Source organism: Fusarium subglutinans (genome assembly GCF_013396075.1).
Source record: "Fusarium subglutinans strain NRRL 66333 chromosome Unknown NRRL66333_c0000062, whole genome shotgun sequence".
In the NCBI taxonomy this organism is placed as follows: Eukaryota; Fungi; Ascomycota; class Sordariomycetes; order Hypocreales; family Nectriaceae; genus Fusarium; species Fusarium subglutinans.
Genome location: NW_023502125.1, coordinates 1 through 15,064, shown reverse-complemented (window position 1 = coordinate 15,064; position 15,064 = coordinate 1). Strand labels below are relative to the sequence as shown.

The 15,064-nt window shown below is 47.9% G+C and overlaps 4 protein-coding genes across 4 annotated transcripts; 2 read left to right on the top strand and 2 right to left on the bottom strand.

The window, feature by feature from the left end:
- Positions 1-1,627: 1,627 nt before the first annotated feature.
- Positions 1,628-2,635, bottom strand: FSUBG_6120 (uncharacterized protein; the record flags this gene model as incomplete). The annotated part of the gene is made up of 1 exon (XM_036684287.1): positions 1,628-2,635. The coding sequence occupies one exon, from the start codon at positions 2,633-2,635 to the stop codon at positions 1,628-1,630; it is 1,008 nt and encodes a 335-aa protein (XP_036538320.1).
- Positions 2,636-3,079: 444 nt separating this feature from the next.
- Positions 3,080-5,154, top strand: FSUBG_6119 (het-domain protein; the record flags this gene model as incomplete). The annotated part of the gene is made up of 3 exons (XM_036684285.1): positions 3,080-4,658; positions 4,740-4,783; positions 5,008-5,154. The coding sequence occupies 3 exons, from the start codon at positions 3,080-3,082 to the stop codon at positions 5,152-5,154; spliced, it is 1,770 nt and encodes a 589-aa protein (XP_036538319.1).
- A 5,456-nt stretch (positions 5,155-10,610) lies between these two features.
- On the bottom strand, positions 10,611-11,015 carry FSUBG_6118 (uncharacterized protein; the record flags this gene model as incomplete). The annotated part of the gene is made up of 2 exons (XM_036684284.1): positions 10,611-10,643; positions 10,770-11,015. 2 exons carry the CDS (start codon positions 11,013-11,015, stop codon positions 10,611-10,613), a joined length of 279 nt encoding a protein of 92 aa, XP_036538318.1.
- A 2,481-nt stretch (positions 11,016-13,496) lies between these two features.
- On the top strand, positions 13,497-13,955 carry FSUBG_6117 (uncharacterized protein; the record flags this gene model as incomplete). Its single annotated transcript, XM_036684283.1, has 1 exon — positions 13,497-13,955. The coding sequence occupies one exon, from the start codon at positions 13,497-13,499 to the stop codon at positions 13,953-13,955; it is 459 nt and encodes a 152-aa protein (XP_036538317.1).
- Between the last annotated feature and the right edge of the window lie 1,109 nt (positions 13,956-15,064).

Here is a 15,064-nt window from a genome sequence, read left to right as displayed (position 1 = left end):
GAAATAAAGCAGGCGGGGTTATGTAATTACATTCATGTTTACAACAGAAGACGTGGTAGCCAACTGGGCCAAGATAGACCTCCCGAACTTGACGGTGCTCCAAGATAAAGTGGCACAAATAGAGGCCAGAAATCCAAAGATAGGACACAACTTCGTCTTCCAAAAGAACTAAGTCGATTCCATGACAAAAGTTCAGGATATAACAAGGGGAATTGCTTACTGGTTTTGCGTGTATTGTACTCCGTATTAGTTGTCCCATTGCGGAACAGTCAGATGATCGCTGATATCAGCGAATCCGCTTTCAAAATCCTTGTGCTGAATCTTGTGACCCTGCCTGTTTGATATGGGTTGTGGATAACGCAAGCGAGAGTCTTGATCTTTTCTTAAAAGTCTCACCCTACACATATATCACAATTCGACATCCTCTATCGATTGCAAAATAGCCATGGACTCTGAGAAGTGTAAGACTTGTAATGGCCAAAAGGTTGTTAGGGGTATTCTGTGTCCAACCTGCGGGGGTCATGGCTAAGTAGCATTTGAAGGAAAAGAATATACGGAGAGGTACGTTTTCTTCCCCCTTCCTCTTTTTCCCTCTGGTACCTGACTTGCACCACCAGAACCCAGAAACTTCACGTTAAGGAGCGCGGGAATGTGTTCACACATCTAATCTATTGAGGTACAGATGAACTGCTTTGGGCTGTGGAATTCAACTGGTCGTGGTTCACGGATAGTTCTGTTATTTTTCTTGCGTACCTTCGCTTGTACCGACTTTTGAACCATGCAGCATACCAAAGGCATATAGGATCTCCCATATCGAGCAAGATCCCAACACCTCCCTCATTCGCTGGCTGCAACGACACCAAGCACCATCTAAGCCATAGGAAATCCAGCCGCGCTTGCACGACGTCGACATCTAGACCTACGTCGCTGCTGGGCTCATATTCATATATAATAGCGTGATGCTTTTCAGTTGGCGAAATCTTGTGTACCTTGTTTCCCAAACTTACGATGGGAGGATATAGGATTGAAGGCATTGTGCAAAGCGCCTTGCCATTTATCGACGTCCAACCGTAGCATTCCCTTAGACGAGGTGCGGTACTGTATTCCACTGCGCCCTGCATCGTTCGGTACACTTGTCGGCTGAGGCCATCGTCGGTAATCGCGTGAAGATTGGAGGCTGCGCCGTGGAATGTTGTCGGGTTTGGGTTCAACCAGATAGGGTCGGAGGAACTGTCGATCGCGAATCGCATCTTTGTAAGGAGCGACGCGTTTTGGCATTCCCGTCGGAAGGCCTAGTATCGTGTATCTTCTGGTGGTTGGTTATCCCAGAACTTGATGAACAGCAACATTAGGTACTTCAGTCAATGAGCGATCCGCTCGACCAGACTTACCACCTTAAGCGCATATGTCTGGATGTCAATGACGACTTCCCGAACGATCCCATCTTACCCATATCCGAGTTATTTGATAAAATCCATTCTTTTGTAGCTCGCGAAACGCCCCAGTAGAGGCCAATGGAAATTTTCCCATGCACAAGCGGCCGCAGTATCTTTCATTGGCTTCTCATCAAGGAATGGCTGGGCTTTCGCATGGCGACATCGTCTTTGGAACTCCTCGCCCCCCTCAATCAATCAAAAGGGACCTTGCCACCACTAACAATATACTCCTTCAATTTCTCAAGGCCGTGGAAGTCGTTCTCTGGTACTGCAAATTCTGCTTCTTCCAACTCCCAGCCAAAAGTCCCTCTCTTGTCCCCCATCTTCTCCCCTTGGAGCCTGCAAGAGTCAAAGTCGATAATGACAGGGATGTTTCCATCGAGTATAATGTTTGCAGGATTCAGATCGTTGTGAATGAGTCCGATCTGATGCAAGTGTCGCACCCCTCTCTCAACTCCTTCATAAAGCTTCACTCTCTGATCAGGACTAGAATCGACCACCTTGTCAGATAGTTTTGAGGTGTACTTGCCCAAGACCAGACCAATGATCTTGTCGTCTTCGTCCAAGCAACCGAAATATCGCACAATATTCGGATGCGGATGTTTCTTGAGCGTCTCACAAATCTCTGCTTCCTGTAAAACTAGATCTGCAATGCTCGTAGGGTTTGGATCCTTGGCATCCCACGAGATAAGGCTCGGTTGCTTGGGGTATACGTCGCCAAGCGACAAGGTCTCGGGTGCTTTGCTGATGCCTTCCTTGAACTTTGGACAGTAGTGATCTCGCGGAATAAGTGTGAGGTCAAGGGAAGAATGATCGAGGCTCTTGAGCTGTGATTCTCGCTGTTGGGAACTGGCGGCAAAGTAATCGTTGCCAATTCGCAGTATGATCTTGGTGTGATTAAATAGCCAGTCGTCGTCCTTCTCAGAGAAGGCCTCACTGTAGGCGACGATTTGCGACTTTCCCTTGGACTCTTGGCTTTCAGCAGGATTAAATCCGTTGGAAACTGGAGGTGATGGTTGCTCGGGCTTGGCGGACCTTCGTGAAGGGAGGTCGCTGGGATGAGAATTCGAGCTCATGTCATCACCAGCGAATGCACTGCTGTGACTTCTCTTGAGATTGACTTCTTGAATCTCCGCGTGGTCACCGTCGCTATCAGGAGCGCTGGCTTCTTTGTTATTATCACCTTCTTTGTTCTGCATTCTGACACGATCGTCAGGAAGAGGAATGCCATCCGTGATCTTGCTCTGGCCTTAGAATACAAGGTTAGAAAACCAAGTGCTAGAAAATGAATAATCTCAAACCACTTACCAGACTTGGAAGCTAACAAGTCAGTTGACGGCGGTTCACTTATATTGTCCATTTAAGATTGATACTAGTGACTTGAAATCGTTAGTGTAAGGAAGCAGTGCGAACCAAAGAGGGGCAGCCAATACCTGTACCGGCCCCGGTGCAACTAATAGCACGTGACCTTTACAGCTCTAACTGCTTACTACACATAAGGCTACATACGGTCTAATCCTGAACGCCTTAAGCGCAGTAATCTGAGACCCTATCAAAGGAGCCGAGAGCGGGGAATCTTTGCGCCTTGGAGTTGACCTGATATTTCCCAGCTCGTAGCCTAACCAGCTACGCGACTTATAGTAATGACCACGCGATCGGGAGTAGATAGGGTTTCGACAGCGGAAGAAGCAAGACTCCAGAAGCGCATAGACGTCCGTTTAGCAGAGATTCGTTTACAGCTTGAGAAATGCCGCCGATCCCACGGCACAATGTGTACCAGGCAAGGCATGACTGGTAGTCAAGGTAGCGATATCGTCCTCATCGATGTCGAGGCAATGCGGCTTGTTCGGACGACGACTCAAGTCCGATATCTTGCTCTCAGCTATGTTTGGGGCGGCGTGCAGCAGTTCTACGCTACCAAAGCGAACATATCTGAGCTGATGGAGAATGGTGCGCTTCAGGGCTATCTTGATAAAATACCGACTACCATACGGCATAGTATGAAGCTGGCCTGCGGTCTGAAAATTCAGTTTCTCTGGGTTGATGCTTTATGCATCATCCAGGACGATCTCTCGCACAAGAATGGCCAGATTGCGCAGATGGCTGCCATTTATAGCCAGTCTTACTTGACCATCGTGGCAGCTGAGGCTACAGATGCCACCTCACACCTCTCAATTCTCAAATCATATCCCCGGACTCCTAGTCGATCACAATACCTCGGAGCCCGATCTAGATGCGAACAGCTAGTCAGCCGGCTCCTAAACTCGACATATGGAAGTCGAGGGTGGACCTTCCAAGAACGCGTGCTATCACCAAGAATCCTCTACGACTTTGCCGATCACGCGCTGCTACTATGCCCATCAGGGCTGTGGCTAATGGACTCGGTAAGCCGCTGGCAAAAGGTCCAAGGATACAGCAAATCCTTCCGACAGCTAAGTCCGCTCGCCGGCTCGGTGAACTTTTTAGGATCTGCACCTGAATCACAGAGCTTTAAGCTCGATTTAGCAACGCTTGATACATATGCATTGATCGCTACAGAGTATACCACGAAACAGCTGACTTACGAGTCAGACATCCAACTTGCCTTCTGTGGCATCGCTGAACGGTTAAGCCGATGCCACCAACCGCCCCTGAGCTTTCTCTATGGTCTGCCCGAGAGGTACCTGGATTCTGTGTTATTATGGCATCCTGCCACGTTGGCCAAGAGACGCAAGATCGGCGGTCTTCCGAGCTGGTCCTGGATGGCCTGGATTGGGCCGATTGGATTCTCCTATCACATGTACAATACCAGTAGTTGGACCGTGTTGGGTCCTTGTCCCTGCCCCTGCATTGGACCTATTGAGATATGGTCTCAATCTGAAAAGCGGCTGATGCAAAGGGAATCTTGGGGTACGATAAATCCAATTCTGGAGCCCTGCAAAAGTGCCGAGTGGTCTTCTGCGGACCTGACGTGGCCACAGGAGGGAGCAGGACAAGTTCTTCGGTTTAGAGCTTGGTGTATGCCATTCAAGGAGACCTTCACCTACAAAGACGCTATGATTGAGGCTCCCGAGACCTTGAGAAGGCTTAGAAAGAAACGGCTTTGTCCCGGTCTGAAGCTTTGGTCTGGTAAAAACCACTGCGTGGGTTGGGTGATGGGAATATCTTCTCAAATGTTGAATCAGTACGAGGTGGGCATTTGGCGGCTCGAAGTGGTTCTTGTCTCGCAATGTGATCCCCTTTGTACGATCAGAGGAGGATGCTCCCTCTATTCTCCAGACGGGTATCTGTTAAACTTCTTGTTAATTAAAACACGGTATCCAGGCATGTTCTCAGAGAGGATTGCTGCTGGGCAGATGATGTACGAGGTATGTAAAAAGCGACAACCTAGTCAGAGAGATGTGTATCTCCATTGAGTTGCATGACCCTTGCGTTATTTTCGTCTTTTCCCTGAGTGTGGGTTACATATCTTGATTAAGAATAGCCAATGAACATTAATACAGATTATCGTTACATAAGTGTGAGAATTTGCGACTGAGCTCTGGTCAGGAAACAGCAGTAGATAATTATATTACCTTCTCACGTTGTTGAGGCATGCTGGAACCCGGGACGGTGCCAGGATATTGCCCGACCTCGGGCAATAAGCGATCAGGAACAAGAGTTTGAGACCGCGGATCTGCCACAGACCTTTCGAGACGCCATCAAGTTGGCGAGAGACCCGAAGATAAACGTCCTCTAAGTTAACTCGCTCTGTGTCATGAAAGGACCTGAAAGAGGCTGGAAAGACGAATTTGAGCGCAGAAGAAGTCTATTCTTCAGCTTACTGTAGTTCTGGGGCGCTGGTACAGGCGGTACTGTACAATATATTGTGATGAGCCAAATGTGGGCAAATGGCTATATGTCATCCCCGATGACACGACGTGAAAAACAGGCTTTGTTTCTTTGAGTCTCGAGGAAGGAAGGGAGAACTGAAATGGCGTATAAGCCACGAGATGCGTCGAGGTCGGGAGGCTGTACCTTTGGCAGTGACATACAATAGAGGTGATAGCCCGTATCGAAGCAGCCTTAATGAAACTCTTTCAAGTCGACGGAACATGATCGCGGGGTTCGTGAAGAAACCACGGCCAACGCTCGGGAGCATGCCAAGCGAGAAAGCTCCAGGTCCACCACTTCTCTTATCCCAGAACCCCTCTTCTGTCTGAACTATCTATTTAATGTGGTCAGTGACTCAGTATCGGCTGGGAAGCCTCCTGAGCTAGTAGTAAGCTCATCGATGAACCGGTTTACCTTCCGGGATTCGAACCATATGTAAAGTGCATCGGCCTTGAACTAAGCGATGACGTTCCTCGGCTAGCGATGGCTATAGCGACGACGAAGACGACCATGAAGATAACAATACTAATCATAAGAACGAAAACGAAACGCCCCTGAAGGGAAGTTTGGAGCACTGGCGACTCTGGTTTATAATGCAGCAAGTTTGGTTTGAGAAGAGAAGCGAGGTAGGTGTTGCTAGAGGCGATGTTGCCAGGACCTCTATATTCTTCAACTCATCTCTTGCACACACAAGTGGTCTAATTTGAAGTTTCTCTCTTCATCTTCGCCATAATAGTTGCCCTTCTCTAGCTATGCCGAGTGAATCCTCCCCAGTGCCGCTTTGCCACCATCATACGCAATCGTCCTTACACTGAACTGCTTAAGCTGCTTATAGTCAGTATAAAGTCCGTCTAGCGGTAGGCGTTGTGTATGTCCGACTCTGCGTCGCCTTCGTCGTAGGTTTCTAGGATTGTACTGAGACTAAGAATGTTATTGGTCAGCCTCCATGGCCGGAACTGGAGAGCTGGTGACGGAACTCTGCTGTTTAGCTGGGACAGCAAAATGGTCAGTGGAGTCATTTTTTCGAATGGTACTTGTCTTCCGCAGGCGTTGAAGATTTGTGAAGTTGGTCGAAACACAAGAAGAAAGGCAGCATGAAGGATGTTGCTGATATATGGAGGTTGCGCAGAGAGGTTCAAAGTATAACGCAGGCACAATTGAGGGGCCTTCTGAGGATGAGGCGCGTATCAGAAAAGGACATCGTGCAGGTAGATACTGTGATGCCGATGGAAGCTCTTGTATCAGACTGGAGCTCATTCGCTTCGATGGATCTTCAGGGTCCTGAGATACATCACAGAACCGGATCTGCTTAGTGCTAATTCTTCGGCCTCCCATATCGTCCTAGATGTGGATTGGGATCATTTGGAGCCGAATTTATCCACGATAATCTCTTCAGTGGGGGCGAGTTCCTTTTCTATTCGAGCACCACAAAGCCACTTAGCTATTCACAAGATCGGGATATCACTCTGCCATTTACTCCTTGATCCTCAGGTCCTTAAGGATATCCACTTGTATAATTTCTTGCGAAGATGGGTTCGCTTTGGGGCACACGAAGAGGACCGTAACGTCACCGTAGGCCTTTGGCAGATTCTCCTCAGTGATTTTCGGAGTTCCCAATCAGTTGGAAATCCCGGTTCTTCCAGTCTGAGGGGTATGACCAACTTTGGGGCAGCATTATCGGTACGGAGGTTTATCCTGGTAGTCTCCCCATTTATCTCTCGTGCTGCTTCGGCAGCAGACTGGGCAAAGAAGTTCTCTCGTGACTCCTGCATAGGTTCCATCGCGCTGTGTTTCCGCTGGTCAAGGCGAGCCCTCTCAGCGTCTTCGTAATGCCCCCTATGACGTCTTGCCTTCTCCAAAGCGGCTTGTCCGTACTGGCTATCCTGACATTCCTAGATGCTAGCCTTATCGGCGGGAATGTTCTTGAAGGGCAATGAATCCTCTGACGGAGGCCGTCGAACAAAGGTTCGTTGACAGCACTACCAGCATAAGCTCCGAACAGTCCTTGGTCATCAACCCTCGTCATTTTAGCTGCCGGTCTCATTCCTCTGAGCGGGATCTACTTCCTCTCAAGTGTGATATAGTCGGCCAGGCGTCTGAGATCTCGATCCGATTGATAACCGGGCTATATGTGAACAAGGCCAGCAGTGGAGAAGTGAAAAAGGAGAAGAAGAGAGTCCATGGACAGGCCATGGAATGTAGCAATAGATGAGGAACAACAAATCAACATCATCCTCATAGACAAATAATGCCAGGAGTGAAGGAAGATAACAACCTTATAATAATTTGATAATAGTTTCTCAGACGATAAAATCGATGAACTCGCTATCCTTTGTTGTTACATGACGAAGGCCCCTTGGGCGAAACTCACTGCCCTGGTGTGTATGTATAGGGTACCCTGTGAATACGAACATGAAGTGGAAGTGAAAGACGGTATAGCCGACCAAATAAAGGGACGGATCATTGCCTTGACATCGAATAATCATGATTGACCAAGGGCGAGGAAGGACAAAAAAAACAAGGTCTTGGCCCTAGGATTGGTTGTGAGGCACGTCAGTTTTTCTACCTGCCGCGTGCTTCAAAGCACGTGAATGGACACGAGCTCACGCGACGAAGTGGTAATGTTAGACTAGTAGAGGGCAAGAAACAATGCATAATTCTAGTTCGGTACGACACGAACAAACAGGCATCTCGGCGGATCACCACATCAAGTCAAGCCGTGGCAACAGGTAAGCTCTATCGTTTCCCCGGACGCCGTGTCCGGTTTAGTGGGGCCGCGCGGCTCGGTACGGAGGTTTATCCTGGTAGTCTCCCCATTTATCTCTCGTGCTGCTTCGTCATTCAACTACGGGGGTGATCCTCCACAACCATCAGTCGGCACCCTCGTTACTGCCATCTCTATGGGCGACTGTGACGCGAGATCAATTCGTACGTCCGTTGGCCATTATTCGAGCCAACGCGGTGGCACGTCGCGCATCGCGTCACGTCTTCTGAGCTTGCGATGCTGCTACAATGCTCAACATGCGCGGCAAGTGAACAACAAGACCACAACCACCTTAACGACTTGAGCACGCGCTAGACCACGATGTAATAGCTTGAGAGCCTTTCGAATTATATCCTCGCTTAGCGCCCGCGCCTATAACTGCGAGCGACGCTGTCCGCGGATTCTTGCGCGATCCTTGCTAACGCACCGTCATTACTTCCGCCCGACGCTATACAATATCTCGGCCATAACCCTGGGAGCGACAGTCTAGATATAATCTACGGCTGCAAAAATACTCGCATTCTGTTTCTACATTTTACCGATCGACGTGAGGACAATTGCGAGGCGACGATGTCCGACCGGACGAGTTGAGTGCGAGGGACTTCGTTGGTGCTGAGCCGGATTGAGAAGCGCCCAGTGTCACTCCCGAAATGCTCTGGATATAAGCGGTCCTCATTTGTCTTCTCATAGGGGACATTCAGTATCGGGTCCCCAAGACGGAAGCGATCATGACTGCCTTAGCCAGGGAGAAGGGAGCATAATTGTCCAAGTTTCCAGCGGAGAGCTGATGCCTCAAGTGCAACGTTAGCCATGCCACCTTAGTTTAACCTAGTCTAGTCATGACTCCCGATATTACCTCCCGCGGAACCTATACACTCAATTCAAGCACGACCCCCCTTAATGCCGAATCGCCGCCGAGTCCAATCTTCATTGGAAAGAAGAGGGGAGATCAACATGAAGCTTAGCAGCACTGAGGGAAAGGACCTAAGGTTACTTGGTTTATCCATGAATACATCCATCTACAATACAAACTCGTGGTAGCTCGGCGGCCTAAGCTATACAATAACCCGATTCATGTCGGGGATACATGACGACACTGCAATGGAGTCAATTCGATATGAACCTCTGTCGACTCTATTGGGATACTTCAACTAGGTAGTGGTTTCAGATCGACTCTGGTCTGGTTCGTCTGCACCTTATGTCGCTCACGGGGTCTTCATCAGTCTACTCCCGGACTTGAGTCAAACCCAGATCGGTTCCTACGCGTCAGGTGGCTGTTGATTGCTCTGCTGTTCAATCTTCCTTTCAAGCGGCCCGGGCTTTACCACGATTGGAGACCCTATCTTGGGTACCCACCAAACTCTTCTTGCCGTCGCGATTCATCATGATATTGTACTCATACCAGCCCGCTCATATGTATCTGGACCGACATTCACGCCTTTACGCCTGTTAGTGCAATGATCAGTGTTCACAAAGCATGTCCGCTTAAGGATCTTGCATAGACCTATATTGGATCTCATCTTTCCCAACAAGGTGCTTGCATAATACACGTGGAGGACGTTGCGAAGTTCTTATAAACGATATCGACGGAACTCAGCTCTGTAAGATACCTTGTTCTCGGGCCAGGAAGACCACAGGGCGATACGGCATTGGACAAGGAGGTCTGGGGGCCAATGAAATGCCTGGCCAGGACAGTGAAAGGCTATACTGCGAGATCAAAAGCTTCATTGCCGATTTAAGCCTTCTTACCAGCCATCTTAAGATTCTCAGCATAGTAACCAAGATCTGGGGCTGAAGCTGACCTAGCAGTTGATACTGATGACAATGCACTTATGTCGGCTTCTGCAATAGGTCTCGTTATCAGTGAGGACTCGGTAGAAAACGCAGACGGGGGATGCCATTCACGATCAAGCCCTGATCACACTCAGCTCTCGTGGCATTCAATCACTTTCTTCCTTCAATTTCTTTACAGACGCCCTTATCTCCACGGGAAACCATATAGCTAAATGGCTCATTATACTTTTCCTGCTGATTCTGCAATGTAACTCGTATTGATGTTTCTTTTTGGGTAGAGAAGTAAGGATCTTGCTTATGGATAGTTATGGGTTCTCCAATTTCCTACCCCGCGTTGTCCGACACGCACGTTTCAGGCAAAAGTCTTGTTGTTAAAGGTCTTTTGTTCCAGACCGACCCTTCGCTGCCCAGCGATCCAAGGACCTACCTTGACCAGCGACCTGATAATTTGGGTGGTCAAGACATTGATACGTCGATGGTGTTTGGTTCTGAGTGGCAAGATATCACAAGGCATGGTTTAGGTATTCTAACTTGCAAGCCGTTGTGGTTGATTATGATGAATGACTATACTATCTGCTATTCTTCATGAACAATCGACAAACAATAAAATCTAGACATCCCGCCCTCGCATTTCATCCGAGCCTTAGTATCAAGCATGTATGCTTCTGAAGACTTCCATTCAATGATGTTACTAGCTCCTGTTCTGACATTCTGTACAGTGACTTGAAGATTGCCAGAGCCATGTAAGGGTCGTGGTAAGTAAATCAGCCTTTGACCTTTTCCTGCCACCAAATGACCTTTCATATGGATTAGGTCTTTCCCTTCAGATATCAGCCCTGATGATTCTTGTTCAGGCTACTTTATCCAATGCGGGTGCTTCTTAGTTACTGAATCCCATTATATAATTTATGTTCATTACATACCAGTACTTGAAGGACCTCAAGAGCAACCTCCTGCTTTTTATCGCTCCATGGGACTTTAAAGAAAGCGGCAATTGGGAACTGAAGTTTCTTCAGAGATATAGGGTCAGGAGGATGCTTGGCAGAGAGATCATCTGCAGCTTGAAGGTGGTCCTCAAGATCGGCCGGCAACGTCAAACGCGTGAAGACGCCGTGGCACACAGGTTCTCGCATATCTGGCGAAAGTAGTTCAGAGAGGTCTTTAGACATGACGGCAAATTTGTAAGGACAAGACAAGGCCACCCGAGACTAGTGGCTTGGTGGTGAGCATCATCAAGCAAGACCTTTTTGCTGATCAAGGGTCTGTCTTTTATACCAGCCGACGTCAAAAATTAAGCCCAACTGGAACCCAAGAAGCGGAGGAACATATAGCCGACAATGCCCCCGCGCAAGCTAGGATAATATGCATGTACTGCGCGCGCGAAGACACACCAGAGCGCGGGTGGTCTGCGCGCGAACTCTAGTGCTTGTGCGAGCCTATGGATTGCGCGCGCGCAGTCAAAACCAGGATCTACTGTTCTGCGCGCGCAAAGGTTATTTATTATGTGATACTCTTAGTCAGACATACCCCTCATGGCGGAACTCCCATGATGTTCCTTGCGGGGTTTTCTGACCACAGCAGTTGGGCCGCGAAGCAGCACAACAGCTCAGCGCCTAACCAATCAATATACCGTAAAGGCTGGCTTGGTTGCTGTCTTGATCTTTCGACCTGCACAACCATTGAACCCTGCTACTGTGACCCTGAGTTTTAAAGATCTTATTTTTGCAAATGAACATGGTAAGCAATCTCATGCGCTTTTGTGCTTTTACACTCTACGGTACTAATTTTGTCAGGATACTGATCGAAGTAAGGCTATTGATGAGTCTATATGGGACAGTGCTACTGTATTGGGACCAACCCTTTACAAGGATGGGACGATGCTATGGAAAAACTATACTACATTATGCAAAGATGTCGATGATAAAGACTAGATCCGGATGAAAAAGACTGGGCAGTGGGAAATAAGAAGGCACTGGGAGCTTTACCTGACTGGTGGCGAGATCAGGAGAAAGAAATAGTCTTGCTCAACAATTCCAAAAGCATGACGATATCAAGTTAGCAATCTTAACACCAACGACGAGAGTAGGCCGGCATGGTACATTAGCCGCACCAGAACCTCTCACGTCGAGCACCTTGAGAACGCAAAACCTCGTTCTTCCTCCCCAAGGCGTCTCCTACAGTGCTGAATTCCGTTGCCGATCATGGTTCAGAAGTACCTTTCCCGAATTTCGAGATCAGTCTCCTGGAATCTCAGAGTAGGAATGACCTACAAACGCCTTATTCCCTGCCGAATACCACCCCTCCTTTTTCCATGCTCTTGAAACCGCACACTGTAAAGGTTCATGGCGAGCCGAATACAATCTGAAGCCTGTATTTCAATGATAACTTTGCACTCATCGGGGCCATATTCGGATGCGAGCAGTATGGCAGCCTGAAACCATATCTAATAACTACGCTGCCAAGTTCATGTTGAAAGACAAAAAGCAGCCTACTAACATCCAGATGCACATGATTACCCTACTAGTTGATCTAGAAAGGTGGAAGATTTGGATTTGCAAATCGCTCAAGCTTATATCCTCATGGTTGGCTACTTTCTTCTGAAGCGTCGACTGACCTGGCGGATTACTGCACAAGCGATTAGCTGAGCCTCGACGATGGTGATGTTGGCGGTGGACTCTGAAGACGGAGTGGACAGTGGTAAAAGCTCTGTGATACAGTCTCAAGATCAGGAAGAGTTGACTTCTGCGTTGCATCTTGTGGCGACGAACCCCAGCACGAAAACCCGTTCAGATTTGAGAAACCTGCCTAGCTCAATTACAACAACGATGACCTATTGAGGTTAACCAAAAGTACGCCAATCAGATACGTGGCCCGGTCGTGTGTCCTGGCTAGACTACCGCTGGTTACGAGATCTTGTAGGTGACAATCAAACAGCCACGCCATCGTAGAGACAAGCCGCCTACACAACGCAGAGATGTATCGGGGTCGATCATACAGTCCGTCTTCCGCAAAAGGCGGCCAAGTGACGATTTTTGGAATCGGATACGCGACGACCGTAGCAATCCGCCGTTATCTCCCCGATATTCCACGATCTCGCTATGGTAGTAGGGGATTTGGTGGCTACGTTATCTTCGACATGCTATTAGAGGCGCTCAAGTAAATTTCGTAATATAACAATCCGATATGAAGCACTTTTTACATGCAGTTCGATGAATCATTCTTTCAAGCTGATCTGCTTGACGCGTCCCCCCTCCGGTAGACTATAATGGCTACCCCTGATCCAGCATCTTCACCCATCTCAGCAAATAAGGTTTTCATCGACTGTCATTACAGTTGAATGGTGAATTAGCAATTATTAAAGAACATGGGAACCTTGAATGATCGCAAAGGGCAGCTGCAGAAAGCTTTCTTTGAAGTTCCTTTTACATGTCATGCAGATGCCACAGTACAAAGCTTTCATCACATCCACTGCTTCAAAGGCAGGCATTGCAAAGAGAAATTGCACTCGCTATCAAAACCCCGGGTATAAAAGCTATTTCGCCAGCTGGACTCTGACTTAAGATCCGCCACAACTCAGAATACAGTCCTCACTTCCCGTATATCCTCATCTGTCATCCATCAAAGCTGATATAAACACCTGGAGGCCAACAATGACTTCTCCTACCAAACCATTCCAAGGAGATAAAGTCCGCAGATACTTCGCTCAGCTCTCCGGTCAGGCGAAAAAGGACGCCATCTACAAGTTTCTCAAGCGGTACAGCAAACGTGTACAAGAATTCCTCAACATGATCGAACCGGAACCCGAGCCCAATCTCGCTCAAAAACTCCTAACAAGTGTCTCCGAGAGTGATCGTTCGATCATATCGGACCAGCAAGCGACTACTGAGGCCATTTCACCAACGCCGGAGCTCACTAACAACTCATCTTCTGACCCTCCTGCAGCAGAACATTTGCGACTTGCCTTTGAAGGTTTATCCTTAGGTTCTTCGGAAGCTGCGGTCATCAGGAAGAGAGCTCGGTCGCAATACGTTGACGACGATGAGGCAGATGGTCAACCTGCTGCCAAGCGCCGCAAGCGTTTCCACGGTGGTTCATCTCATTGTCTTTAAAAGGGTCGTAAGGATCAACAGTTTTGACAACAATGAACTTAGAATGTGGTTGATGGAGGAAATGGACTTGCAGGACGATAGGTCGGAAGGGACTGTTTGAGTTATTGAAGGCTTCCCTACGTCGATGGCATTTTGGATAAAATGGGGATCTTGTTGCGATAGACTACGAGACAGTTGTTATTTTACAGAGGTTACCCTTTGATCTCAACTTCCCACTGCAGTGACTTGCGTACTGCTTGTATCCAACCTCCCAGTTGTCATTTTGCTGCCCTACGGCGTTAAGGTGAGTTCCAGGCGTTAGTACAGAAAATTCTACCGCTTGCTCACAATGAAATATCGAACAGAAATCCCTATTTATAGCGTGTAATCAGACGTCTTTGCGAATCGCCCGGAAAAAGCTGCCCCGCCAAATCAAGTAGGCCAACTGGAAGTGGGGAGGGACGTCAACAAAGCCTTCAAGGACCTTTTGACCTCACACAACTGCGTGATTTCACTTTTATCTCATAATTGCGCTCTATTTTCCTGGCTTGACTAGATTCCTCTCAATGAGGGCAGGTTAAGTGTCAGCCTTGGGCGTCAGGATTGAGATGAGATGGCACCCGCCCAGCCGGTTCTTTGCATTAGTGTTCCACCACCATGATATAGGGACCCTCCTAACATCGCATCGATGGAATACCACCCAGAGTACCCAGAACTTCTGTCAAAGAATATTACATATCAAACTAGCCAGAAAGAGAAACTTCTCTGTTGGACAGTATGTAACCCTGACCACATTCTGAGGCCTTGCGTGGTGGATTGTACCATTTGGCTGCTCAGAAATAAGACACTGCGCCTAACCAGGTCAGGTCTACAGCCTCTGACCAACGCCTCAGAGAGCTCAGTAATGTTTAATCCTGACGGAATTTGCGAAGATTGTCCAAAGCAGGGTTTAAAATTCCTATAGGTACCTAATAATAGCTTAATGCCCAGTTACCCAGGCATATAGTTAGGTAAATAATAGTATATATAGGTACCTATAGGTATTTTAGAAACTCTTTATACTACCTAAAAAATATATAAGTATTAAAAAGTACCTATAGGTACTTATAGGTAATATTATACTCTTTTTA